Below are 15,091 nucleotides of genomic sequence, written 5' to 3'. Positions count from 1 at the left end.
TTGTGGACTCGGAACCATTAACGCGAAGGTAATTTCTTCTTCTTTTCTTGTGCTTTTCTCGTTTTGTTGTCCTTTTCTTTCTTTTTTGTAGGTCAAGCGAGAAAGATATGTTCTTGTTCAACAAGATGATCCACGCATGAAGAACGCGGTTTTAGGGTGTGAGGGGATGAGTACTCATCCCTGCCCAAATATCGGAGAGATTACTATGTGCCCCGACTATCTGAGAGATTACTCTCAATGTGCCTCGACTATCGGAGATATTACTCTCAATGTGGCTCGACTATCGGAGAGATTACTCTCAAAACGGCCCGACTATCGGAGAGATTACTCTCAAAATGACCTGACTATCGGAGAGATTACTCTCAATGTGACCTGACTATCGGAGAGATTACTCTCAAAACGACCTAACTATCAGCGAGGCCAACTTAAGGTGCAAAGGGACTCATATGTCCACCTTAAGATTGGAAAGTTATAGTTCCTTTTAAGGACAAACCCACTAAAAGGCCAACTTAAGGTGCAAAGGGACTTATATGTCCACCTTAAGATTGGAAAGTTATAGTTCCTTTTAAGGACAAACCCACGTAGAGGCCAACTTAAGGTGCAAAAGGACTTATATGTCCACCTTAAGATTGGAAAGTTATAAAGCTTCAACTTGAAGACGACATCGACTTGAACACTTGGAGAACTTTGAAGATTTGGCGGACTTTGCAGACTTCAACTCGAAGATTCGGAGGGCTTAAACAATTCAACTTTAAGATCGGCGAATTTGAAGACTGAAACTTGAAGACTGAAAGACTTGAAGACTTCAATTTGGGGGCTTAAATATTTCAACTTTAAGACCGACGAATTTGAAGACTGAAACTTGAAGACCGACGAACTTGAAGACTTCAACTTTGAGACTTGGAGGGCCTAAATATTTCAACTTGAAGATCGGCGAATTTGAAGACTTCAACTTGAAGACCGACGGAGTTGAAGATTGGGGACTTCAACTTGAATACCGACGGACTTGAAGACTTCAACTTGGAGACTTCGAGGGCTTAAATATTCCAGCTTCTCTTTTGCTTTACATGTCTGACTTTTATTTCAGTCGCATAATTTTTAGCTTTACGCGCTTGTAACAAAAGATTCATATCTTGTCGTGGGAGAGTTCAAATAATGAACCGTTTGATGACTTCAATATCTAAAATATATCCAATACTTAGAATCAAAAACCTTCAGAATCGCGCCGGATAATATTTTGAAACCAACTTTAGATTTCACCATGTTGAAAATTTCACACACAAAAAAATTCATATCTTGGTGTAGGAACGTCGAAATTATGAACCGTTTGATTTTTCGGAAACCAAACTTCGAAATTTAAATCATATCCAGAATACAAAATTTAATACCTTAAGGATAGTTTCAGATAATATTCCAAATTCAACGCAAAATTCTGACACGCTGACGATTTCAGATTGTGCGACTTCACTAAAACTTTTGCATCTTGGTATAGAAGCCTCGAGATCGGAAGATGTCTTACTTGCCATCAATCGAAATTTAAGAGCCATATTCTCACAAATATTTTGAGTTCAAGTCTCACTGAATTTGAAATGTTGTGCCAATCAATCTTTTCCTCATAATTGTGTTTCCTTTTGACGCCTCTCTTCTCTTCCCCTTTTTGTTAAGGCAACGGGCGGACTTGGAGACCAAAAACTTGAAGGTTTGGCTAACCTGAAGACATAGAGAATCCCTGGCCTTCAATGCAAATACTTGACATCCTCCTAAAATCGGCCCATTGAAGATATCAATTTACTATAGAGGGTTGCCCCTTTTAAATCAAATGAGATCAAAGTTCAACAAGAGGATGGCGTTTCAGCTTGATTTTGCATTCCTCCATACTTCACTCGGACAACAATTGGGGCAATATGTTTCAATTTATTTACAACAAATTATATGTGATACAAAAAATAAATTGCAACCACAATATAAGTATGAAGAAACATAATTTTATTGATAAAATGATGCGGGTACAATTCTGTTTGCTCCTTGATTCTTCCTCTAAATTGTTCTCCATGATTTGAGGGCTAGATCAGCGTATTCTCGAACGTAGGATGATACGGACCTCTCTGGATTATTTAATCTCCATGCAAGTCGATCATTGTATGAATATTCTTCTTGAAGTACTTAATTATCAAGAAGAACATCTATTAATCACGGCATTATTTTATGTCTTGATCCCTTTGTGAATATCCCAAGATTTATGGGATTTTTTAGATGTCTCTTCAAGGGAATATATATCCCTTTATATAGATATGAGTTAGGGTTTAGGGTAGAGTAACCTCCAAGAAACCCTAATAGACTCCTAGGATTTCAAGAGTCCTGCAGTATCTTTAATTTAGGATTTGGCTTGATTCTTTAAAGTTTCGATGTCTACAAATGCCCCCTACTTCAAGGTTTGTCGGGTGTAGGCTTGCCGAAACTTGAAGTACTAGACAATATTTTAGTATGTACCTCTTCGTCTTCACGTGGACTTATTTTTTTGACCGTATCTTTCTTCGATTATCCACCGAATTTGTATTTGAGAAATAATTTCAACGACAAAAAATATTCCATCCACAATAAATGGCAGGGAACTTGGTTCCTTGTTTTACAAGGATTCTGTACTATTTTCTTCCTTGTAAAGAACCGCTCAACTTGAATTCTTTCATGAAAGATTAACTTTTGGAGTTTTGCTTTGCAACGTTGTGGCTTCGGTGAAGGATAACCATTTATTTTTTTACGTCCATCCTTGTGATTTTGCAGCTTTTGCGAGGCGCGTCCTACAAGCACTTTTTTCTGGCTTTGATTAAGAACTAGTTTGATAGGGAACAAGAAATATTGCCCCCAGAGATTGTGGTCATTTTGAGATCTATTCTCATTTTGAAGATCATCGCCACAGTTGATTCGAAATTTGTAGTTTCAGATTGATAGGAGGAAGAGATGAAGGGCAGAACTAGTCCCACTGGGCGTGCCAGAATTTGTAGACAATAAATTTACGTCAAGAAAATAAAATCAAGACCGAAAAATATCGCAACAATCGTAGTATTTGATTTCAAGTAATTTGAGTGTTACAACCTCTATGAATCCTCTGATCCTTCATTCCAATAGTAAATAAATTCAAGGGCATTTGAGCTTGATCTTGAATCTATATTTGTTTCCACGAACGATGATCTTGTTCTTGAGCTTGAGCTTGAGCTTGACTGCTTGAACTTGATCTTGATCCGTTCTTCGTTCTTGAGCTTGAACTTGATTTCTTGAACTTGAACTTTATTGCTTGAAGCTTGAAACTTGTAGAGAAATTTGCGACGTTTGATCCACGAGCTCTCTCTTGCTTCTTGTTATAACTTCTGGTGTCTTTTCTGAGTTATGAAGACCCCTATTTATAGTTGTGGAAGGGAAGAGTTATGATAAGAACAAACTCTTTCCGACCAATCAAATTGAAGTGTGACATGGCCGCATTTGATTGTCCAGAACATGTCATTTGCACACGTGGCGCGATTTCATTGGCCTTTTAGTGTGACTTGGCATGCCTTGTCATTTTGACATGTGGCATGACCCTATTGGCTCTTCCGTTTGACTTGGCGCGCCACGCCATTTGACACGTGGCACCAAACTAGGCCTCTAGGAAGATGAGATTTTGGGCTTAATAAAGTGGGCTTATCACTTTAGTCCAATTAAATGGGCTAACCCAATATATTAAGACTTATTTATTTAATCCATATATATTGGACTTATATAATTAATTCAATTGAATTAGCCCGTAGTATTTATTTGGATTAATATATCTTGAATTTAAAATATAACCCAAATTATTTATGAATTTAATTTTAATAAAATTTATATGCCTACACAGCCCGTCGTCAGTCCCAGTTTTTTGTAGAGTTGGACATCTTCCATGGGAGTCCCAGTCCGTTTGATATTGCTTGCATCAGAAGGTGCAATACCGATGAATACGAGACATTGACGTTTCGCTTAGGTTCGTGTTGTGTACGCATTATAGTTTTCTTGTCTGACTCCTGTCGTCCGGCTCAGAGACGTCGCCGGCGGGAGGTATGTTGGTTGTGCTGAAGCAATTTGTCCTTTAATCGAGATGTTCCTTTGTGCGTTCGCCCGCGCGAGTCTTATGTGCTTGCCTGGACAAAAAGTAGGAGGTGAGAAGGATATTTTCCTCGCTCCCGTCCGGTGGACCGGTGGGGGAGAACAGGTTGGTAACACCGTTTGCCTTGTTTGGTATATCGATGGTTGATGGGGCGAGGATTTCTAAGCTTGGTAATTCTATTTGGCTCTCCTTCCCCTACTGCGTTGCTCCCTTGTCTAGCGTGGGTTGGATTTTCCCTTCGCGCTTCTTTTGGTGGGTGATTGTGTTTCTTGGCTTTGATCTGGGATAAACTAGGAAATTTCACTAAGAAATCCCCATAGACGGCGCCAAATTGTTTGACTCAAAAGATATTAAAACTTTTTTGAACAGATCAATCAAAGATGAAGGGAAATCTTAGTCAGACATAATTAATTCCAGATCAAAGAGCTAGCAGTAAGGATCATATATAAGATGAAAGAAATATGAATGATCTTATTAAGATTCAATGTTGTTTCTCCCATCAATCGATGGGGAGGCAGATTTACACATTTTTCCACAGACCACTTCTCCTCTATCCAAAATGCAAGAAGAGAGCTTTTTGCTCATTTGAGAGAGATATCAGGAGCAGCCCCATCGTTGAAAGCTTTCCTTGGCTATATATAATCAAGACACCTTTGCCCTTTGCTTGACTCGACGTCCTCTTGCCACCAATGTGTCTTCGTCATGATTTTACGTGCCTCTACCGACTCGTCAGATGTCAAAGAGGAGAAATGGAGTGGGCTCTATTAACTTCCACTGCCAGGTTAATTAGGCGGAGCGTCGGTCAACTCGGTCGTGACGGTCAAATTTTGACCAATACAATCTTCCCTTGAACTCTCTAAAAACTTGTTGCACTAAGGGCATTGTTGTAAATTAGAAGAGGACATTAACCATCTTAAGAGAAAGCAGAAAGGAAGAGAATATTCATACAATCTTTTGATCGTTTCTTCACATGGACTTGCAGTAGTACCCCACTACGCATTCAAGTAATGCCCTTTCATTTCACATGTTTAGCTTACACAGGAGTTGAGGCACTCAATCTTTATAACTCCTTGGGAAAAAACTAAAATTCTTGGCGGTGAAGTTTAATTACGACCAAAACTATTACATGACCACCAAGTCCTTGTGTACTTTGGGGAAAACTTAACAATAAAAAAATATTAAAAAAAGAATAAGCTGGTCAACACTCTTGAGAATTTACTTGAGAGGTGCCAAGCAAACAATCAACACCTAATGCACATTGACTTAGCCTAACCAAGATTTCTAGTTCTAGAAAGTTCTCTAAATATATACAAATAAAAAACTTCACGCTGACATTTTGAAGTGACTACATAAAGTTTAGAGATACACTACCTGGCTACCTTCTGTACATGATCCAAGCCGTCTGAAATGATAAGTATGAGATCTGATATCAGAGCACGAGTCTCCCCTTCCTCCTGTTTAGGGAAGCTTGGCGTGTGGCTTCCGACCCATGGTAATCTTATGCTTCTAAATCCCGAACCTAACTAGAAGAACCAGAAACAATACCCAGTTCAATACACATGCATGCCAGCTATCCAACAGAATCTTCTTGGGTGGCTTCATCATCTTCTTCCATCGCATCCTCATTCACTTTCTCACCGTCAACTGTCTCTGCGTCAGATGCTGCTTCAGTATTCATTATGTTATCCTCATCGTCAGTGCAACTTTCTGTAGCAGAATCAGAAGCGCCTCCTTCATCACAGTCACTACCAACTGCATGACTGAATTGCTCCTTCAAATCAGGAGCAACAATTCCAATCATCTCGCTCAGTGCTTTACGATCATTATCCCATCTAGAAGGAGCTTTGGAAGTAGATGTAGCGCATTGACTCTCACCCCCTGGAGCACCTGAATCTTGTAAAGCTGCAGGGCATGCATCGTTGTCTTTACTCTTAGGAGTATCATTCTCACCATGGACAGAAGGAGCCGTGCTGCACGCCCAGCTCCCAGCTACCTCTGAAGCCAAAAGATCAGCTGTCCTGATGGTTCCTTCAGCTTCAGTATCTTCAATCACGTTATCATCCTCGGCGAGATTATTTTCTGGGGAAGGAGGCATACTCTCATCACAAATTGCAGGATTCTGCACCTGAGCTTCTTTCCCTGGAGTTCCATCATCCAGCTGCATTGTGTTCCCAGCTAAAGCACAAAACTTGTTTAAATCTATATTCCTTTCACCATTGATTCCCAAGCTCTCAGTCTCTTGCACGTGTTCCGTTCCAACAAGGTCACCCTCCATATTGGCTGCTACACCAGCAGTATCACTTTCAGGGACTAGCTCAGTTCCCACAGCATCTCCCTCAATGGGTGCTGTCCCAACACCATCGACTTCAGAACCAAATCCACCCTTCACCTCACATTCAGCACCAGCAAATTCCACCTCCTGCGTGTCTTGTCCCCCTTCTTCGCTTCTGTTATTGCAATCATGCTTCTCTGTGGCACTTGCTTCATCACTTGATAACTCAAATAATTCCCTGACGCGTCTTGTGTTGGCAGCACTGCAGCCAGCTCCAGTCACATCGTGACTTCCATCTCCTACTTCTTTCTTTCTTACTAGGGATCCATTCATGTTCCCATTGTATGCATTAAGGTCAATATCGACAGAGGTATTCTCATAATTTTCCTCATCTTCTAATGTCCTCTGCATTGCCTTTAATTGCTCTTGCTGCTTCGCAAACAAAACTGAGATCTCCTCGGTAGTAGAATAGAAAGCCCGGAGTTGTGTTTCTCTGCATAGCAACCATGTAACCACCAGTATAAGTGGAGAGAGGCAAATGCCAGAAAATGAAAGGCAGTAGCAAACACTAGTGTCTCCGACTAACATATAAAGAGGAATATAAAAGCTCAGCACAGTACTGTATAAATCATATGTACATGCTCTCTGGGTAAAATGATACATGTAATATCTTATATGGTATAAATAATTCTGTTTGTAGACTTCTTTCTTTAATCAAACGAACTTCTCCATTTAGATACACAAGACAAGATCTTAAAAATAGTGTTCTTAACAAATAGTAAATGATAAATAAGAAATATCCTACATTTCTTCAAACCGGTAAACCTAATTAACATTAGTACCAGCCATACAGTTTACATCTTACCGTAGCATTATTCTTTCTCTAGCACCTTTCAGTCTGCGCCTCTCAAAATCAAGATCCCGCATTGCAGCACTGATCTCTAGTTCAAGAGCAGAAACTTTGGCCCACGCCTCTTCCCGAGCTGCCTGCTACCGACAGCAAAAGAATTGATAGAAAGAACAAAAGAAAAGAAAGAAAAGATCAGAGTTCATATTTGACATTCTTTCCAGCACATACATAAACTTTGAAGAACAAATACAGATCCACTTCCAGCAAGGCACGAGACAGCTTTCATTTCTTCCCATTATCAAACATAAATACGAAAATATCATACAAAAGAATAGTCTTTTATCTTTGATCACTTTTGGTGCGCTCATATAGCCCCTACTTGTATAGAAGACTGGGCGTCTTTTGTAGAGAATCATGTTTTGATGTAAATTCTCTACTTTTTGGTATACTTCTTGTATACAGGAGTTTTTTCTCCCTTTTGATTAATACAATTTACCTTATCAAAAAAAATATCATACAAAAAGAGAAGTAGGCTATTTATCTTTCCTTTCCACATCCAAGGGGCTCAATCGAGTAGCGAACAAAGGGGAATATCTCAAGATCCAAATTTCAATAATTAATGCCAGAAATTCTTATGGTCATCCTACCTTTTCACTTTCAAGCTCTTTGCTCAACATTTTCCTCTCATGCTCAAGTTCCTCTATTCTCTATGAAAAATTAGAAGATGCAAGATGTCAGCTTCTCAAGCAAGGAACTGAAAGGGAATTGATATCTTGACAACAGATGTTTACTTTTTTCCTACAGGCAGAAGATAATTGCTCCTCACGAATTTGAGCATCAAGCTGACGAACTTTGTTGTCAGAAATAACCAATTTCTGCCTGGTGTCTTCCTGTTACAAGCTAATGAATTAGGAGCCAAGGTGTCTTACAGTAAGTAAAAGGTAGGTTAGACAATATTACCAACTTGGATCTCAAAGTTTCCACCAGTGAACAACTTTCCTTCTCTGACTCCTGACATTATGAGCTGAATGAGAAAGAGCAATGGGACATTCTAAAATTCTCTTGCATAGTATATGTTAATTTCTACCTGAAGCTTATTAATAATTTCTTGCTGCTCTTTTTCTCGTCTGACAGCAGATTCTGAGAGCCGTTTTATTTCCTCCTGGGCTTCAGCCTGCACTCTCTGTATAGAGGTTTTTACATCCAAAGCAGCCTTTTCACGTTCTTCTTTCCTCTGTTCACGCTCCTCATCAAGCAAAGCTTTCAGTTCTGAAATTGATGCTTTCTGGCTGAAAAAGCAAACACCACTTCAAACTTTTAACTCACTCTTCCTAAAAATGATCGTAAGCTAATTCAGAAGGCAGTGTGTTGCCAAAGAATAAACACCAGGAGATTGACAATAAAGTAGTATAAGCTTTGCAAGGAGGAGGTAAACAATAATGAACTTGGGATTTTCGAGCTTATTTACTAGTAGAGGAAGTGGAAAAGAAAAACGAGAAAGCACAATGTCATTCATGATTCCTCATAATTAAATCAATGGCATACTAGAGCCATTACCTGCTTATTATTTCATTGGCTTCAACACAGGATTGCTCAGATGCACCAAGTCTTTCATTAAGGTTTTCCAAAGCATGATTCTGCTCTGCAGATATTCTATTTGATTCAACTAACTCCTTTTCTTTGGCTTCCAATGACTGCTGTAATTCTTTGAGTTCTTCAAGGTATGGTTTAGAAACCGATTCCCTCAATTCTTTCATTTCCTGCAAGACAAAGGAAAGCTCACTGAGACAGGTGGAGGGATAGAATCTGTCAACCAATAAGTATCTATACTATATTAAAAGCACGAAGGCCTTCAGCGAAATGTCGTTCGCCTTTTTTACCCTTTAAAAATAGGTTATATATTAGATATAATCGTAATTTAGTTATTCTCCTAATATTTAGGATTTTAAAATAATCTAAAATTATAGTTATTAAATATTACCTTATTTGAACTACATATGTATAGAAACACCTAATTGTTAGGAATTCAAAACCAAATAGAAAATTAATTATAAATCTTTTGCTTATTTGAATTATATAAAGTAATTATGACTTTTTTCATATATGTCTTAGATAAAGTGCATATAAACGTACGTTGAAAATCTGCTAATAAAACTGTAGATCTTATTTTAAGTCTTCAAAAATTGAAGATTAGAATTTGGAAGCTTTTGCAAAGACTTAAGATATAACAACATATGAGCTCAATCTAATGAAACAGTTAAAAGAGAAAAAGAAAACATAATTAAAGAAGGTATAAATCGATATTCTTTATTGAGTCAGTTATATAAAATCAATATTTTTTTAAATATAAATTACACTTTTACTTTATAATTCAAATATCGTTTATATGGTTTTGTAAAAACTTTATACTCATTTAGATAGGTTACACGCGCAACGCGCGTACCATAAGACTAGTGGGACAAAAACCATAAGACAACACAAGAAACAGGAGTCAATCAGGGAAGACTGATCAATTTCCATTTACTCACACCAACAGATGGACCACCATGTCAAGGTTTATTATAACATCCTCCCTCCTACCTCCACATACCTAGCATCTTTTCTCCAAAAAACATACCTAGAATCTTTGATCATCAGAATTGGATGCACTGGAATCCGACAGATTTTAAGGTAAATATTATTCAAATTATCGAAAGTTTCAGACACCGCACAGCTCTCCAGAATAAATAGTTTGCAGCAGAGAATATACAACTTCTCTGTAGGTCACACTGTACTTTCAAAAACAGACAGACTCTGAAGAAGACAGTATTTTGTCTGGTCCTACTTCTAATCTCTGGTACTACATACTAGTACAAATCATTTCACCCTATAAAAGATGAAAGGATTTGGAAAGCAAATGTTATTCAATCAAAAGGTGCAAGATCTTAGAAACAAAAATATTACTTAACATTCCAAAGGTGCAAAAATTTGAAACTGCAACGAAAGCAAAAAGATTTTAAAGAAAAGAAAATATAATTCACACCTTAAAATGTTTCTTACACAGCTTCTGTCTCGAATGACAGTCTTCTTCATGGTGTATAAAGCTTTTCTTAGGCATATTGCACTACTCTTTTCTAAAATGAGAAAAGTCATGGCGTATTAGGAGTGATTTAGTTTTATATCTTATGATGCTACTACATTAGCAAAGAAACAAAATTTCAGAAGCTTCCTAGTTAAAGTTGTGTACACAGTTGGAAGGTGTTGACCTAACAAGCATAGGCGAAACACTGAGTTTTCTGACCCATCTATCTAAGTTTTTAGTAGTACAACTAATTATGTTCAGAATTAAGCATTTCAAAATGGTTGTGTATTCTGAAAATTGTATGAGTAAACATACCATCTCATGACGGTCCACAGCAGCACGGTTTTCAGTGCGCAAGGAATCAATAGTTGCGACATGACTTTCCAGTTGCTTTCGCAGTTCCTAAAAGAGTACCACATCCGAAATCACAGAAAGGTAGTATAGGAGTAAAACAACGACCTCGAAAGACTGCAAAAGAAAAACTAATTTCTTTGATTAATGAGAATGCAAAACTACCGTGTTTGACCGCTGCAGGCTACGAAAGTCATCCAGAGAAATGGGACCTTCAGAAGTGCCAATTCCAATTCCCTTGAATCTTTTGCTTTCTGAACCATATTCCTCTTAACCAGCAAAGACAAAAGCAAGTTAATAAAGCTACCTTTGCCCAGCTTAACAATAATAGAAAACAAAATACAGTAACTGATATAAAAGTACAACATTAAACATATCATAATGATAGGTATCAAACATTTGATACTTAATGTAAAACAAATTTATAAAAAACAACTAAATGTGATGATTGATCATTAGAATTCAACCAAAGTTTAGGAAGATGTTGCATCAGAAACTGGCAAATTCGCACATTCAAAAAGGACCGCTCATCTATTTCTGCATCCTCTGCGATGGTTTAATGAAAACAAAGTCTTCAGGAAGAAGTCGGGAGATCATGTTTCCAAATACACTGTGTGATAAGTAGTTGGCGAGAATATGAATCATATTCCAAATAAATTAAACAAGTTCGGGCCGAGATAAGTGGGTATCCTTCAGTTTTCTAATAGATGCGTAAGCATTCTTTATTCTTTAGCTAGATCAACATACATTGAGTCCGAAAACAGAGTTGTCAAAGGTGAAAGAAAAGCGAAGAAATGCACTAAGGTATGCTAGAGCTTAAATTGCAAAGCACTATTGAAGCATGTAATTTAGATCAGAAAGATGCAGATGAAGAAAAATTTAAACTAAACATAAATGCAATGCAAGTTAAAAACAACTGCAATAAAAAACAACATTCTGAAAAAAGGAATTCTAAAAAACGCAATTAAAGGAAATATCAAATATATAAAGTAAATACCATGCCAGTCAAGTTCGAAAAACATAAATTTCTTATTCAGATGCAATTATAAATTTCTCATTTGCCTTTAATGATTAATTTTCTTATGCTAAATTTCCATTTTCATACTTGTAAGTTCTGATCACATAACATATTTATCTATAACTTTCCTCACCAATTGTTATAACATACCAATACCAGATTTATTTAATTTTTTACTTCCATTCTCCTCGATTGGGAGCTCATGTGGCACCTTGGTGTACATCATAGCGCTTTGTTGCCTATATTAAACTGTTGCTAATTGAGGTAAAGCATAGGTTGCACTATACCTCGTTTCAGGGCTTAAGAGCCTCATGTGTGATTTTCAACAGCACTTCTCAAAAGTCCACTTCAGGACCAAAGCCATGAAAACAAGGTGGCAAACCAGATAACAGTGAACTAGAAAGCATTGAGTAGATGAAATGCCATACACTTACAGCACACAAAATTAGATGAAATGCTCCAAAATGACAGATACGATGAAGGCATAATCATTGAGAAAATCTACCTGCTTTTCTCTTTTGAACAGTAGCATCAGCTGAAGAAACAGATATGAGAACTTCTCGGAACACAAAGGCAAATGAAAGTTCTGCAAACATTACAGGGAAAAAGATATTTTACTAAGTCTTATCATTTTTGTAAAAGAATATCATGCAATAAAAACCAAACAAAACTTCCGCAAACAGTCATAGCACAGAGAAATTTATGCTTTTTTGTTAAAATAAAATTTTATTCATAAAGAAAAAAGTTAGGTTCTATCTTAAATAAATAACAAGAGATAATCTTTTTTCTTTTACCCATTAATATCCCCAGAGTGGTGGGGATGGAGGTTATGATGTTATCCTGGTAGAGAATTTTAACCTGAAGATACAATGTCAACGGGGAGGGAAGGGGGAGAGGGAGGGAGTACGATTACTGTAGAGTGTAGTCTCAAAGTCAAAGACTAAAACCAAATTCCGATATGCAATACATTGATGACAATCAAGTTTTTTTTTTTTTTTTTTTTGGGGGGGGGGGGGGGTATTTAGTGACTCATAATAGCTTTGTTTTCATCTGGTCAACTTTACCTAGCGACTTAGACTGCATGTTTAAGACTATGGACCTTTTTCCTATCCATCAAAGTCTTGCATAAATGTTTAAAATTAAAATTAGAACTTTCAAGGATTTGAATACACAAATCTAAAAGGAGAAGACCAATGTAAACCAATCAAACTAAAATTGTTAATCATCTTTTGGTCGAGAATGATACACATATGAAGCAAAGCAAGCAGAAACTTTATAAAAATAGATACTCTACCATGATGTGGAGCAAACGCAATTGAGATAATATCACCATGACGTAGTCTGGCTTCAGGACTACTTTTGTTCAACTTTTCCCAATTCAGATACGTCCCATTTGTGCTGCAGAGAACCAAAATAAGACAGTAAACTCCTGTGTCAAGTTGCATCAAAAAAGTTCCACAAATGATGTTCAACCTTGAATCTTTCAGAAAGACTGCAGTGCAACTGTTGGCAGAATGCTCCATATCTTCGCTGACAACCTTTTTCCTGTAAATCTTGCAATGTTGAGCACTAACAGCTGGAGACAATATCTGGAAACGGGTATCATCTACCAACCGACCAATGCAGTGTTCTTCAGATGTAAGAAGCATGTTCATTCCCTATTTTAAGGACAAACGTCAATATATAAAATTGTTTGCGAGAAATGCTTCAATAATGTAAAGCATGATATGCTGCATCACGTAAAAGTGACAAAATGGCCTTTTCTTATTTAGTAAACTGCCACTTCATTGATTGCTAAATCTCATTCTGCAATCAGACTAAATGGGGCAGAACCCAGCAAGAGGATACACAAATAAAAGGTATATCCTCATATATTCACTCTACCACTTGTGGTGGTAAAGAAACCAAATGCTAAAATCTCCATTTCAAATTGAAATTTTCAATTCCAGTACATCTTCTGATGCATCTCAAGCTACCTTATTTTATGTGACAGTTCCAATTCCAAACCCTCATCTAACGCAAGCTTGCAAGGATTCATCCAAGACTAAGCTTGCATAATTCATTTCTGCTGGAATACTCAAGTATCACATCCAGGTATTATACCGCGATGCTCCAGACTAAATCTTCAGTTTTGGGGTCTAGGCTTTAAAGATATCTCCTCTGGAAGTTAGGATGTAATAGCTTGTTCATGTCCTACCCATCAAGATGTCTACTCAGAATATTTTGCACGCAATTATTAATGGTCACAGCGCCTATTTTTCTAGAGCATTAAACCATTTTGAGGCCTCACTCCATTCTTAATAGAGCTATCAGGTCCCAAATTATGAGCTCTACCAGTTAATACAGACACTCAATAGCTAACAAATTAAACATGGAGAGGGAATTTAGCATTTTGGTCGACCTACAACTTACCTCCAGAAAACTCATTTTTCCTACTTTATAGACTCAGCCAATGTGATCCTCATCCCGTAGCACGAGGGGGAAAAAAATCAAACTTTATGTGATGGAGTTCAAATAATTGAAAGAAAAATCAGCCCCAACATTTTCTACATGACATACAAATGTCAGAAAAGGACCAAAAAGAGAACTCCTAAGAAAAAGGAGCCAATTGAAAATTGTGGAGGTATTGAAGAAGAATAGAGACCTGAAGACGCTTGCGGGCCTTATCGGAGATGGCAGTTAAGACGCCCCAAACGTCAGGATCAGAGTACTGCAAAGGCTGAGACGCAATTTTCGAAGCCACCGATAGTATAAAATCTTCAGGACTCAGCGGATTTCTCTGCAACAGAGATTTATCAGTGCCATTGGCATCGGTAATTTTGTAGTTGTTATTGCCATTACAATTGCTACGGGGAAGGGAAGAACATGATTCGGAGAGAACCGGAGACTGGTCTTTACTAGGGTTTGAGTTCGGTTTAGAAAGCAGTGGAGTTGTAGGATTATCGTCTTCCTTCGCCATTCATGCACTGATTCCGTGAACTCTCAGTCTCACTCAGTGTCAGTGTGTGAAAAAAAAAAGGCGGGGATTTTGAGAACCCTAATTTATGGAACCGGGTTTTGTCTAGCTTGCTGGGGAAGCTGAGTGAGCTTTTTGTTTGATTTCTTCTCTAGGCCCCCAAACTTTGGTCTTTTGATTATTTTGTACTACTTCCGTTCTTTCTTCGCCACGAGTGGCAAATGGACGGGTTGGGTCAAATTTGGACGGGTCAAAACAGATTGTGTTGATATTCGGGTCATGACCCAACTCGCTTAAAATTTTGCTTGGGTCAAAATGAATTGGATTAAGATAGGTCAAATAACGGGTCATAACTCAACTCGCCCAACTATTACTTAAATAAAATTGTATTATGTGTACTGCAAGTTATAATTATTCATCATCTATTTTTGTCAAATGTTAGTTTTAGGATCGTATCTTGTCTTCT

At 37.6% G+C, this 15,091-nt stretch overlaps 1 protein-coding gene across 4 annotated transcripts; it reads right to left on the bottom strand.

Annotated features, from left to right (window-relative positions):
* Positions 1-1,462: 1,462 nt before the first annotated feature.
* Positions 1,463-14,760, bottom strand: LOC104210333 (uncharacterized). 4 transcript variants are annotated; one of them, XR_011406026.1, is made up of 14 exons: positions 14,314-14,760; positions 13,143-13,327; positions 12,964-13,067; positions 12,175-12,255; positions 10,817-10,920; positions 10,616-10,702; positions 8,797-8,999; positions 8,327-8,528; positions 8,200-8,250; positions 8,031-8,129; positions 7,887-7,946; positions 7,255-7,379; positions 5,489-6,882; positions 1,463-1,760 (listed from the first exon to the last, which is right to left on the bottom strand). XR_011406026.1 is itself a non-coding variant. In XM_009759214.2 (13 exons), the coding sequence occupies exons 1-13, from the start codon at positions 14,626-14,628 to the stop codon at positions 5,688-5,690; spliced, it is 2,811 nt and encodes a 936-aa protein (XP_009757516.1). In that variant the 5' UTR covers positions 14,629-14,760; the 3' UTR covers positions 5,196-5,687. The 4 variants fall into 4 exon arrangements, 2 of the variants coding, with proteins under 2 accessions (XP_009757516.1, XP_009757524.1); XR_011406027.1 differs by lacking the exon at positions 1,463-1,760 and adding an exon at positions 3,376-3,394; XM_009759214.2 differs by lacking the exon at positions 1,463-1,760 and having other exon boundaries at positions 5,196-6,882.
* Between the last annotated feature and the right edge of the window lie 331 nt (positions 14,761-15,091).

This window comes from Nicotiana sylvestris, chromosome 1 (genome assembly GCF_000393655.2).
Source record: "Nicotiana sylvestris chromosome 1, ASM39365v2, whole genome shotgun sequence".
Taxonomy (NCBI): domain Eukaryota; kingdom Viridiplantae; phylum Streptophyta; class Magnoliopsida; order Solanales; family Solanaceae; genus Nicotiana; species Nicotiana sylvestris.
Note: the sequence above shows the minus strand (reverse complement) of the source record. Positions and strands in the feature narration are given on the sequence as shown.

What these genes read in the sequence shown, in the direction of transcription:
- LOC104210333 (XM_009759214.2), bottom strand. Translation starts at nt 14,628, where the DNA reads ATGGCGAAGGAAGACGATAATCCTACAACTCCACTGCTTTCTAAACCG. An exon ending in GCCTGCAGCGGTCAAACACG is followed by an intron (nt 10,703 to 10,816) that starts GTAGTTTTGCAT and finishes GTACTCTTTTAG; the next exon opens with GAACTGCGAAAGCAACTGGA. An exon ending in AAATTATTAATAAGCTTCAG is followed by an intron (nt 8,251 to 8,326) that starts GTAGAAATTAAC and finishes TCATAATGTCAG; the next exon opens with GAGTCAGAGAAGGAAAGTTG.